Source organism: Ambystoma mexicanum, chromosome 2q, assembly GCF_040938575.1.
Source record: "Ambystoma mexicanum isolate Mex_15411 chromosome 2q, UKY_AmexF1_1, whole genome shotgun sequence".
Lineage (NCBI taxonomy): Eukaryota > Metazoa > Chordata > Amphibia > Caudata > Ambystomatidae > Ambystoma > Ambystoma mexicanum.
Genome location: NC_090924.1, coordinates 171,520,591 through 171,534,604, shown reverse-complemented (window position 1 = coordinate 171,534,604; position 14,014 = coordinate 171,520,591). Strand labels below are relative to the sequence as shown.

The 14,014-nt window shown below is 49.6% G+C and overlaps 1 protein-coding gene across 3 annotated transcripts in view; it reads left to right on the top strand.

Annotated features, from left to right (window-relative positions):
* The window catches only part of ALS2CL (ALS2 C-terminal like), a 757,501-nt gene that overhangs the window by 511,977 nt on the left and 231,510 nt on the right, over positions 1 to 14,014 (top strand). For all 3 annotated transcript variants that reach the window (XM_069647086.1, XM_069647089.1, XM_069647088.1), the window contains one exon: positions 12,053 to 12,164. In XM_069647086.1, coding sequence (XP_069503187.1) covers positions 12,053 to 12,164 — 112 coding nt within the window. The remainder of the gene's footprint in view (positions 1 to 12,052; positions 12,165 to 14,014) is intronic.

Sequence of the window (14,014 nt, the reverse complement as noted above, 5' to 3'; positions counted from 1 at the left end):
TTCTGACGGGATGACACTAATGTTAAGTCAACAATGTATTTCCCAACATCGTGCATTAAACGCAGGGTTTTCAGAGCCTTCCTGCATGTTCGATTATTTTGTTCCAGAAAGAGAACAGCCGAATAGTCGTTTCATTGGTTTCAGAAAATATTGAGGGTGACTTTCAACTCACAACTGTCACAAGAGGTCTTTGCAAGGTTTAAAGTTCTAAGCTGTGCCCCTGGTGAGATCTCCCGATACTTTTTCAGTGTAGCCTGATTGGTTACTGGACTTTCCCTGGATGATCCCATATCTCCACAACCTCGCATAGCTGTCTGATATGCCCCTCCGAGGCCCTAGAGCTCTCAGAGTCAGAAGGCCACGAAGGATGTCTATTCCCTGTTGGAGTTACCTCACAAAGTGTGTCCTTCAGTGGTTGGTGGCTGTTTGTGGTGAATCTGTGTAACTTAGTGGGACACGGCCTGTTGTATATCAGAGTTGTTCATAGTGGTGATCTATCTAGGAAATCATATCCACTGCCTTTTTTTATTTCATTTTTTTATCATGTATATCAGCGCTCAAAGCCCTGTGGCATCTAGGCGCTAGTTACAGAAAGTGCATAGTACAGTTCATAAAGTGCAAGAATACGCATATGGGTTGCAGCATAATGGCGGGTGCTAGAAACACACTTTGTCAAGCCTCACCAGGCATGATGGACAACAATGGTGTTTGTACATAGACTGGCAAAACCTCACCTTGTGGTATGGGGGCTACTTCAGGCGTGAAGACAAGCATAAGAGGCAACATTGATATGTGTACAGACTGGCAAGCCTCTCCTCATGGTGCAGGGGGCTATTTCAGGCATTGATATTGATATTTTATTTCTAACGCGCTCGTACACAAGTGTTTCGGAGTGCGACAAGGCAAGGGAGGGGAACAGGGGAGAACAAAACAGCGATCTTACTAGGCCCAGTGACATGGAGAACGTGCAAGTGCATGGGAGAGGGGGAGGGGAAAAGTGCATGGAAGGAGGGAGAAGTGGAAAGTGCGAAGCAGAGGAGAAACAGATAAATAACAATAATTAAATAATAAAGGCAACAAACAGTGGTAATGCAGCCGGCAATTTGCAAGTGCTAGGTTGTCAGCAGACAGGGTAGGTCTGATAAGTGCAGGAAGAAAAAGGGGGGGCTGTATGGGTACAGGTACAGACCCCAGTGCAATGGTGGCCCGGAGGCAGTGCAGGAGGGTGGCAGGGTGAGCAGGTACCTGGGTTTGAAGGACAGAGGGTGGCCAGGTGCACAGTGCCAAGAGAGAACATATCAGCAGGGGAGAGGGGGAGCGAAGGCAGAAGAAAAGAGGAAGGTCTTGAGGTGCTTCCGGAACCAGAGATGGTTCTCCTCAAGTTTTAGAGTGGCAGGGAGGCTATTCCAGAGGGAGGCCCCAGCCGAAGACAGAGATCTACCCCAAGCTTGTTTCTTTGAAAAACGACTGACCCTGAGGGAGTTGGTGGTAGAGGAGCGAAGAGGGATAGCTGAAGGTATTTTGGACCCCGGCCCCAGAAAGCCTTGTGGACAATGCAGAGGGTTTTGAATTTAATCCTTGCATCCACTGGGAGCCAGTGGAGAGATTTCAGAGCTGGAGAGATGCGATCCCAGGGCTTGAGGCCAAGGACAAGTCTCGCAGTCCTGTTCTGGATTAGTTGCTGAGGGCAGAGAGTAGAGGCAGGTAGATTTAGAAAGAGGCTGTTACAATAGTCCAAGCTAGAGAGAACCAGAGTTTGGGATACCATGAGCTTCTGGGGGGAGGAGAGGAAAAGCAGAGTACCTCTGAGGAGGTGCAGTTGGAAATTTGACTTTTTAGAGACCTCCGAGATGTGGGCGGAGAAGAAAAGGGTGGAGTCAAAGATGACCCCGAGGTTCTTAGCCTCGCAAGTGGCGGTAGGAGGAGGGCCAAGGGAGGCCGGCCAGAGAGTGAGGGGAAAGGATGGTGAAGGTGTGCCGATGAGGAGGATCTCTGTCTTGCTGGCATTCAGACAAATATCATTGGCGGAACACCAATCTTGAATGGCAGTTAGGCAATCAGAGATGAGAGAGGGAGAGGAGGTGGCAAAGGGCAGCCTGAAAATGAGTTGAGTGTCATCAGCGTAGCACTGGAAATTTGAGCAGAAAGTGGCAATGCAGTGGGCGAGAGTTGCCAGGTATTAGTTGAAAAGCCAGGGCGAGAGGGTAGACCCCTGGGGAACACCACAGGTAGAGAGGAAGATAGATGAAAGGAACCCAAGTTGTACCTGGGAGGGTCGATCTGAGAGGAAAGATGTCAGCCAGGCCAGAGACATGCAGACAAGCACAAGAGACACAATTGGTGTGTGTGCACAGACTGGCAAGCCTCATCTCATGGTATGAGGGCTACTTCAGCCGTGCAGACAAGCATAAAAGACACAATTAGTGTGTGTGTGCACAGACTGGCAATGTACGTGGGGCTATTTCAGGTGTGCAGAAAAGTATAGTAGACAAAATTGGGGTGAATGCACATTTAGGTAAAGTCTCGCACAGAGGAGCTGGGGGCTATGTCGGAAAAGGTGATAGAAGTAATTATACCATGAGGCAAGAAGGGATGATTGCAGTTACAAGTAAGTTTACACTTTGCAATGAAACAGGACGAGAAATATAATGAGGCATGCGAGAAGCCACCAAGTCACAGGTGCTAAGAAATGAAAATGTTGTGAAGAGAGTCTCTGGGAAAGGGAGTAAGGCAAGCCCTTCCTGCTGGCTCTGTGTGGCAGTGCAGTGATATAGAGGGAGTACAGCAGGCTGATATATGGAATAAAATGCTGTGAGGCATAAAGGGATGGTTGCAGATACAGCTGGGTTCACACGTTGCAGACACACTCCGGAAAAGCCTCAACCAGTGGGGCTGGGGCTACTTCGGCTGTGCGAGGGTTACTGTTTGTAGCAAGGGAACTAAGAGCAGATTCAAGCAGTTCCACCGGTGCAATATTTTGTAAAGTCTGGATTACTGTGATTGGTAGCAGGTTAGCAGGGCAGTCTGGATAGTGAATCTGGACATTTGAGGCTTCAAGTGCAAATATCATATGGAGGATAGGGGAGGTCCAGACAGGGGATGCAGTAATTAATGAGTGGGTCACAGACGCACCTTTGAAAATGGAGGAGGGGGCCTTCAGGCCCTTTTTGGCCCAGACAGGCCCAGACAGGTTAAGGCCTTGGAACTCAGCCTTTGACTGAGGCTGGCTTCACTAGCCAGTGCAATGTATGTGCTTCTTCTTGAAGAAAGCCCACCCAATTGGTGATCTCCGCAGGAGGGGCCTGCCTGCATGCAACCTGAAGTGGTGCTTACGCATGCCGGTGCAGCATGCCAGGAGGACCTGGTGGCCATATTTACATGGCCCGGAGTTGTTATTGTAAAGATGCTCATCTCGAATGGGTGCAGGGAACACATTTCATCGCACGGCACAGGGCTTTGGTGGAGTGAAGCCAGGCCCAGACAAGTTTAGGCCTCGGACCTCAGCCTTTAACTGAGGCCAGCTTCACCAGCCGGTCCAGTGTATGCGCTTCTTCTTGAAGAGAGTGAAACCAATGGGTGAGCTCCGCAGGAGGGGCTTGCATGCAGCCTGAAGTGGTGATTGCACACGCCGGTACGGCAAGCTAGGAGGACCCAACGGCCATCTTTACATGGCCTGGAGTTGCAGTTGTAAAGATATTCATCCCTAATGGGTGCAGGGAATCCATGGCATCGCAGGGCACAGGGCTTTGGTGGAGTGACGCCCAGACCCAGACAGGTTGAAGCCTTGGACCTCAGCCTTTGACTGAGGCCAGCTTTGCCAGCCGGCACAATGTAAACTATGTTTCCTTGCTACAAGTGAACGTTGCCTAGATGTTTCCATACATGTTCATGATGGTTGTAGGCCAGATCTCGCCAGATAATTGAATTGTGTATGTATCCTGGGTGAAATACACATCTACGTGAAATCTAAGAAAGATGACAGGAAACTTTGAATGTGGCAACCCCCAGTGATTGGGTGCCCATGAAAGGTTTGAATATATGCAACCCTCCTGATTGGGAGGGGATTGTTCACTTAACTCCAATATGGCCTTTAAAGCCAGAGAGGCTGAATCTGCACTCAGTCAAACACCAAAGGTTGAGCTTAAGGTTAAGCGACTGCAAGAAGACAAACTGAAGAGGATTGCGTGGAAGATCTGCCTGGCTGCAACGCACCAAAATATATCTGATTAAGAGTTTATAAGAGTGCATGTGAACAACATATTTCTCAAGGGGGGCGTGGCTGGATGGCTCCGTGAGAGGACGTGCTCTCGGGGAGCTCACAACGATCCGATATAGATCCTGGAATAAATAGGGATATGCACGGCTGAAAGCTGGACTGCAACTCTTCCCCGGACGTGGGAAGGTCCTGTCAGCATGCCGTACGATCCTTGTGGCAGATCCGAACATATTCAAGAATTTGCGGCTGCCTAGGCGCAGCAGAGCTCCCGCGACCTGGTGGGCGAGAAGATGGCGGCCGCAAGACAAAGGGTCGTGAAAACGACCAAGGCGTCCCGAAATGACCGCGAGCTGGAACAGTGTCATTGAGGCTGCCGTGAACCTCTTCCTGAGTGGGGCTTTTGGCCTGCGAGCTGCGTGCAGAATCGGCTGCTGTGAACCGGCTGGTGCGTGAAGCGGCCTCCGGAGCTGAGACGAGAGGAGGAGAAGCAGAAGCCCCGGTGCACCCGGGCTTCTGGACGCATTGGCGGACCCGCGCAGGGCAGTGCTTTGCTCGCGGGCCCGTAGTGGGGCTTCGGTGCCCGCTGAGCATCAGACTGCGGCATACACCACCCGGGAGATACGAGGGATGTCATGCCCGAGAGGGGCGAGGAAGCTGTGACGCACGGCCGTGGGCCAGCACAGGGCTGATACTTCCCCACCAGGACCCTGACTCGCTGGAGCGAGGCCAGGGAACAGCATCCGGAGAAGTGGGACACCAGCAACGGAGGGATGTTCTCCAGGTGGGGAGCCCGGCGGACCTTCCCAGCGGCACTACAAAATACCGGAAGGTATAGCCGTGGCCCGGAGGGAGGAGACCGGGGTGCGCTCCGGGCGACTGATGCAGGCCTCACAGGAGCGGGTCCGTAACCCTGGGGCTCAGAAGCAGAACTCTGGAGCGGCCACGCAATGCCACCCTGAGCACCGGAGCACATCTGGAGGTTAGATGCGCATCGAGGGGGGGGCTCGGTAGCCAGGGCATGCGAAACCTGAGAGGGCACACATGAGCACCCGGGGGAAGATAAGGAGTGCCAGGAGACGCCCGCGGCACACACGCTGACGATCGTAACATAAAAGCCAGTAGGGAGCTCAGATAGTGCACCCTGGCCCGTAGTGGAGTGAGTCTGCAACCAAGCTGAGACACCAAGCGGCCCAAACTAAACATACGATTGGTCCGAGGAGTACAAACAAGGCTTGGGTCTGGTGGGACCTCACTGCGAGTTATTGGAGCAAGGCAGTGAGGGCGCATAGCTTCGGGGCACTTGCTGGCCCCTAAACATGGCGTCAGATGGCCTTCTTGGCCAAGGGGGGTGCCAAAACATCTGAAGCAAGACCACAGGCCAGATGGCCTTGGGGCTCCCGAAACACCGGAGTGGGAGAGCGTTGGGTCAGCGGGAGGACAAGACCACCAGCTATTGAAAGGAACACAGTGGGGGCCGAGGAGCGATACTGTGCGCACGCAGGTACGTGGGAGGACGCAGCCCATCCTAAGTGGGGCGAGTGACAAGCACACACCTGAACATAGCTGAAACAGCCCTGGACATGCTAAGAGTGGCTGGGCGCCACGCAGACTTTTGTAAGAGGGGGGGTGCTGCTGGCCCACGCCTGAAGAGCACTGCATGATGTCTAACAGAACTGTCAGACCCAAAAGCAAACAGCCCACGATGGAGGCTTACGCCAAGACGCCTACAGGCGCAGAAGGCGGTAAAAGTAAGGACACCACTGCTGCAGAGACACCGGACACTATCCAGGAAGTGCTGGCAGCGATTGCAGACTTGAAAATTTCCTGGGAGACCAAACTGGGCCTAGCAATGAACGAATTGAAAGTGGGTCTGGACCTCAAAATCGGAGCGGCCCAGGAGGAAGTCAATCTGTTGAGACAGGACGTGCACACGCTTGCGGAGCGCACTGGGAACCTGGAAAAGGAGATGGCCCCGAATACGATGGCATGCGCAGCCCACGGATCGGAACTTCATGCCCTCGTGCAGCGCGTGAGCATCCTGGAGAACAGGGCGGAGGAGGCGGAGGGGCGCGCCAGACGCAATAACCTTCGTATTGTTGGCCTGCCAGAAGGAATGGAGGGTCCTAACTCAACAGAATACGTAGAATCCATGCTTCTGCAGGAAATAACTGGTGGAGCACTGACCCAGGGGTTTGCAGTAGAGAGGGCGCACAGGGCCTTGGCAAGGAGACCGCCCCCAGAGCCCCCCGTGGCCGGTGATTGCAAAGATTTTGAATTATCGGGATCGGGAAAAGATACTGGAATTTTTCCGGAAGGGAGGAACGATAGAAAGGGGGCTGGCGAAAATCACGGCGTACCCGGACTACACTTTGCACGTACAGCGCAGCAGGGTGAACTTCGGCGCGGTGAAAAGGAGGTTGAGAGAGGCCTGTCACCGATACATGTTGCTCTACCCGGCCAAATTGAAAGTGTTCTACAAGAACAAAACTTTGTTCTTCGAGACGCCGGATGATGCTATGGACTGGCTGGACACGCAGGGTCACCCTCAGGAACCGGACATCCAGACGGGAGCTGCAGAAGATAAGTAGCACGCAGCTGGGTCATCTCCGGTGACTTGACACAGGACACTGGGACTAGAATTTAGTAGTAAATAAAGTTTGTGGGGAGTGTGTTGCAGCAAATATATGCTGGTGAGGTAATTGAGCATAGTGTTAAATAAAGCTTGTGGGGAATATGTTGCGGTAAATATGCACTGGCAGGATCCGTTGGATGCAACTATCCCATTTAGACAAGTGGGAGCTCCGGGAGGACAATTCTCGAACCCCTTAGTTGTACACTTAGTGAGGTAACTGTTAGATCGGTGACTCCCCGCGGGGTCCTAGTCCTCGGCTTCGAGACAGGACCAGACGCGGGTGGGCCTGAGATCCAGGGATGGAGCTGGGCATTTGTTGGGGCTGGGTAGGGTGGGGGGAGGGGAAGGGTTGTGTGCAGTGGGGCAGAGTTTTGGGAAGGGGGGGAGTTGTTGAGGATGGGAGGGCCAAGAGTCGAACAACGGGTCATCAATCAAGACATTGGAGGGGAGGGTAGAGGGGGAGTACATCGAGCAGATGGCGTCGGGTAATCTCAGGGTGGTGACCTGGAATGTGCGGGGCCTCAATTGCTATTTAAAACGCAACAATGTAATGATGTATTTAAAGAGGATGCGCATTGACATAGCTTTGTTACAAGAGACCCACCTCACTAAGGAGAAACTGGAGGTGGTCAGGAGGAAATGGAAGGGTAATGTCATAGGTGCCACATACTCGGCATATGCAAGAGGGGTGATCACTTGGGTGGCACCGCACGTGCCGTTTCAGCTGCTCAGCTCGACAATAGACCCAGAGGGCAGAATGGTGGTGGTGGCGGGTATCCTGGAAAACAGGGAGGTGAACATTGTAAATCTGTATGCCCCTCACCATGACACAGCGGCATACTTTAGGTCCCTATACAGTAAAATTAGCCCCCTGGTGGGCAGCGCGACGGTGTGGGGAGGGGACTTCAATTGTACCCTGAACCCCAGGATTGATATGTCAGATGACAAATCAGGGAAGCCGGCGCCAGCAGCTAAGGCATTGAGGACACTATTGATAGACCTCGGCCTGGAGGACGTGTGGAGAAGACTACACCCAACGGATAGGCAGTATTCGCACTATGCATGACCTGCACACAAGGTTGGATTATGTGTTTGCGGCGGCGGAGATAGTGGGAGAAATGGTGGGGGCCGAATACAAGGCCAGGGTATTATCCAACCGTTCGCCTCTGGTTGTAGAGTGGCAACATCAACCCCTCAGAGCGCGTATCCCGACATGGAGGCTCAGAACTGAGGCTCTACAGGATGCGGAATTTCGAGAAGATTTGAGGGAGGCCATCGAGGAATACTTTGAAACTAATACGGGCAGTGTACGCTCTGTGGGAACAGTATGGGAAGCATTTAAGGTGGTGGTGCGTGGGGTAGCCATATCAAAATCTAAGGGGCTCCAAGGGGGTATTGAATGGGCACTGCTAGAAACAGAAAGAGAGCTGGAGAGCCTTACTCATGGGGAGGGGACCGCCCAAGAGAATAGCGCCAAGATAAAAGACTTACAGTTAGCTTGTAGTGACCTTTGGGATAGACTATGCAAATTGAATTATAAGAAATATACGGAGAGATTACATGCAGGGGGGGATAAACCAGGAAGACTACTGGCCTGGCTATACAAAAATGAGACCCTGCGTCCGGTGATCAGAGAGGTCAGAGATGCAGAAGGTCGAATTTATAACACCCATGAGGGGGTGAACGGGGAGTTCCTTAAGTACTATAGACGATTATTTGAGGATACAGGAGAAGATATGAGCCAGGAACTACTGGAAACAATAGAGGATATGGGGTTGCCCACATTGGATGATCTAGAACGCGCAGACTTAGACTCCCCCATTACCGCGGACGAACTGGAAGCGGTGATCCAACACCTCCCTACATGTAAAGCGCTCGGGTCGGATGGGTTACCCAGCGAATTCTATAAAACATACAAGCAGGAGCTACTCCAGCCGCTGCTGGCCATGTTCAGTGAAGCCTATGAGCGGGGGGAACTGCCAGCGTCCCTCTGCGAGGCAGTGATCGTCCCGCTCCTGAAACTAGATAAGCCGGACACGGAATGTGGGTCTTATAGGCCCTTGTCCATGCTTAATCAGGACAGCAAAATACTCACGGCAGTGCTAGCCAATAGACTAAAGAGGGTAATCGGCAAGTTGATACATCCAGACCAAACGGGTTATGTCCCCGGTAGAAACATCACAGATAACCACAGGAGGCTGCACCATATCATTAATCAAACCAAGGAAGACTCGGGCGAAATGGCAATCATGTTGCTGGACGCGGTGAAAGCCTTTGATTCGGTGCGGTGGCCGTGGTTGAAAGCAACCCTGAAAGGATATGGAATGGGACCAGGATATGTCAGATGGGTCCAGTTGCTATATCGTTCCCCGATTGTAAGAGTTAAAACTGGACCCATAATCTCAGATAAGTGGCAAGAGGGACCAGACAGGGCTGCCCCTGGTCACCCATGTTATACACCCTGGCATTAGAGCCGCTAGCAATATGTCTACGGCAACAATACAGGGAGGTGGGGATCAGCACGACAGGTGGCACACATCTGATATCACTGTATGCAGATGATATGCTTCTCTACTTGCACCACCCGGAAGAAAACCTGCAATATGTACTGGAGGTGATGGATCAATACGCCACCCTCTCGGGCATATCGGTTAACCCCGGGAAGTCTAGCTTGTTCCCCTTGGGAAGGTATAGGAGCACCCCAGTGGCGTGGCTACCCATCCTGCGGATACCCTGGCAGACCGTGACATTCAAGTATCTGGGTGTGAATATTTACCATAAAATAGAGATAGAGCACAAACATAATACAGAGAGAGTGATGGAGGGTATTAGGTATAGTATGGCGTTCTGGTCCAGGTTGCCCCTGGCCATGATGGGGAGAGCAGCTCTGCTCAAAATGGTCATTCTGCCCAGACTCTTGCACTTCTTTGTGAATATCCCATACTTGATCCCCAGACGCTTCTTCGTGAGACTCCATGGCATGTGCAGGGGCTTTATATGGGGCAACTCCAGGAATAGGGTGGCCCTGTGGAAGCTACAGAACACTTGTGATAAGGGGGGCATAAACCTGCCAAACTTTGAACTGTATTACCTGGCAGCACAGCTATTGTATGTGGCCAGGTGGTTGTCAGCGGAGGACTCGGCAGAAGCCAGGCTCTTGCAGGGTGACTCAGCCCCATACTTTCTAAGAGAGACAGTGTGGACACATAAAACTAAGATGGTGGGGAGGGGGAGACTATTGGAGTTGGGCTGGGAAGTTTGGCACAGAGCATGGAAAACGGTGGGTGACCCAGACCCGCTCTCTCAGCAAGTCCCGCTGGTGGCTCTATGCGGGGATGACCCCCAATTATTCGAAACGGTTCGCAGATACTGGGAACCAGTGGGTCTATCCACCCTCGGAGATATATGGCAGGAAGGAGAGGTATTGGAGTTTCAGAGGTTGCAGGAGGAGACAGGGGTGCATAGTGGCCAATACATCACATATATCAGGCTCTTGAAATGGGTAAGGGGAAGGTGGCCCGAGACGGCGCTGGCGGGAGAACCTGGTGCCACCCTGAAAATGATGTATGACGTCTCAGAGGTTGGCCATGAAATATCTAGGATATATGAGCTCCTAAGAGCAAAGGCAGAGAGGGAGCTACTCCAGCTAAGGCATGATTGGGAGGAGGAGATAGGAGAACCCATGACGGATGGACAATGGGATAGAGGTCAGAGGTACCACAAAAAGGTGTCCCGGAATGCGAGACTCCAGCAGATCCAGCTGTACATCACCCACAGAGCCTATCTGACCCTTGGAAGAATAGCCAGGTTTGGAGGCTCAGCCATGCAGAAATGCCCCAGGTGTGGAGAGGAGGAGGCAGGGTTGTTACATATGTTCTGGGCTTGCCCAGAGGTGCATAGATTCTGGGAGGAGATAAGGACAAAATGGCCGGGGGGGGCGGTGCTGGATGTGGGGTCTGCCGGGGCATGCATGCTTGGGAATTTCCCCAGGCCACGTAATTTAAAGCACATCAACAAAATGAAAGACCTGGCATATATCCTGGCCAAGCGCAGGATTGCAATGTGTTGGAAGGCGGCCCATAGGCCTAGAGTGGAAATATGGTGGGCGGACCTCCTGAGATGGGCAGAAGCAGAAACTGCGGTTTGGTTTGAAGCCGTCACTAGGGGGGGAGAAGAGGAAGTGGGTCCCCTGATGGCCTGGAGGCAATTGGTGACCTCAATGGCTACCCCTTACCAGGCCAGTCAAGAACCAGAAGACTCAGATGAGTCAACAAGCACCGAGATTCCCAAAAATGCTCACGTAGATGACACCGATGAAATGGCTCGAGTTTGGGGGGAGCGTCGGGGGAGGACGGGAAATGTATAATGCGTTGATTTGACATTGATTATGAACGTCCAAAGTTGTAATGTTGGGTGTGATGTTTAAAATAATAAAAATTGTTTATAAAAAAAAACATATTTCTCACCACCCAGAGGGATCTGAAGAATCATCACTCTGTCCTCTTGATCCAGCTGACACACTCGGTTTACAAATGTCAAGGTCCTTCTGCTCCCAGAGAAAGCCTTGATGCTCATCCAAACCGAACAGCAGTTCCCAGGCAGAGTATTTGTCCATAGAAAGAGCAATGAATAAACGAAGAACTGAAAAGTATCTGAAATGTCCTGATGAATACCAGAACCATGACTGTTTGATTCCGACTGCATTTTCCAGCAATGGGGACTGTGACTTTGACCTTCAGACAAGCTACCCTTATCCCCAGCCTGTGCTGTTGATCTATGGCTGGATCCCTCACCCTGTTGCTTGGCCCTTAAGCAGATACGTTTGTCCTCTGTCCTTCTTTTTAACCACTGTGTTTGTCATATTTGTCAATGCAACATGCGAGACCATCAAACACCATTGTTGACGTCTGCCCTTACAAGGACCAGAATCATTGATGCCTAGCGGCCCTTAATATCTGAACATGTCTCTTGCAAGATTTGTTTGTATTCTGATTGCGCCGGAGAAGCATCCAGATCGTTTGGAACTGAGGCCCTGTCTCTAAAATTGGGTCCATGCCATGCCTAACATTACAGCATCAGGATCACCATATTTCGAACTATTATGATAAAAGACGAATACCACTGCTTTAGTTAAAAAAAAACATGTTACAAGGCATTATGTGGAAAATACTTACAAAGAGTGTTAATTGTGTGTGTCGTTATAGCGGTGAGAGATACATCGGAATGTGGCAGGACAACCAAAGGCATGGTCCGGGCATCGTGGTGACACAGTCAGGTGCTTGCTATCAAGGATACTTCCAAGCAAACAAGATGACAGTAAGTAGTCATTAAATTCTCTTACCATTATGTGATGCATTCTTTTTGCAGCAATGCAAGAAATTGATAAATAAATGCATTCAGACGGGAAGTTGTATGGGTGCTCAATTAGAACCCACACATTGAAATACATTAAAACAAAACTAAACATTGAGACTTCCTTCCCAGTGAAATGCCAATGAGTGGAGAATTGTAAACACAATAAGTGCATTTTGTTGCAGGCAGCAGAGGTTCAGCTCACATATCAATACATTTATGTAAAGGTTAAGGGCTTGTACCTCACAGATCTGTATTTTAAAGTTGTAATATTTGCTTTTTTAAAGTCATATACCTCCTTAGATGATTTTTACAGAAATTAAAGTGAAGAGATTCAAACTTCAGTGAACACTTAAAACAAAAAAGGAAATCACTCCAATGCCTGCATATGCTTGAAAAAAACGCATGCCTCTCTCCCTGAGCAATTACAAAAAAGACAACCTTGCTTGGGTTTCGAACTGTAGATATGCAGTGCAAATCATCAACACGTCAGCTGTCAAATACTTTGCTTGGTCCAATCACTAAAGAAGAAAAGGCTCACACATTCAAAGAGGAATTTTGTGCGGGTGAACTGAGTGGAATCACACATTAACGCACAAGATGTATACCATAGAACTATCTTACATATGCTATACAATGCAGAAATGTAAAATATGAAAGATGTTTTTTTCCCCAAAACCCAAACCGCTTGTTACAAATAGACATCAGGCAATTCATGAATGGATGAAGTAAATAGTTAGACAAATGCAGTACAGAGCACCTGCTGAAATCTCCATTCCAAAATTCCAAGATGTCTTACACTATTCCATAAGTTGTTTTTCTTTCTTTTTTTGTATTTGTATTTATAGATTTATAAAGTGCCTTACACCAAGGCGCTGTACAGTGGAACAACTTAATACATAAAAACATAACTTAATACATAAAAACATTTTTGGAAGAGCAGTGTGGGAAACAACAAAGGTTAGCTGAGATTAGAGTACAAATGTCAATAGCAAGTACTGTAAGACTGCAGGGGTGCTCTTTCTTTCATTGACATGAGAAAAAGGGGAGAAGAGTGAGCAAGGCAAAAAGGTATGCTGTATGTGATTATTTCCTCCATGAATGTTTATTTCTGGTTAAGCAAAGTGCCCTAAAGTGAATTTCACTTTTTTTGTATGGAGTGCTCATTAGGCTATGTTATCAACCAACTTCATCAGACGAAGAAAAATTCACATATGGTGTTAAATTAACCTTTAATAGTAGCAGATGATCAACCAATGAACATTTACAAAATCCTCTCTGGATCTGCACTAAACCATCATGAAAGACAACCCCTCAAACCATCTGAAAATCTATTATCACAAACGTTGGTAGTTATGACTATACAGTTGCTTAGTTCCAATCGTCCACATTCACAAACATCCAATCATATGTGTATATGTGTTCCTGCACCTGAAATCATTGTTATTGGTATACTACTAACTGTCTGGATGCAAAGTAAGCTGTGGTCTGCACACCAAATTCTGGAATAAGTCCAAGAATATTGAGAAGTAATATAATTATTATTTGGGTGCGGGGAGAAACAAACGCGGCTCTGGCACTAAATGCCGCTACAATAACATGAACCAATACAGTGTCCTTAAGTAGTGGACACTCCCATCCCCTGCACACCGTCCTAAATGAGATCAGTCAAACAGTAGGTATAGCAATGTTGTTGTATAAGAAATCCTACAAATAGATGATTTTTTATCAACATTCAGTCCTGGAGAAAACACCATCTACCATGTTTAGTTTAAAAATCATTTAATCCTAACAAAATGGTTTAAAATTATGAG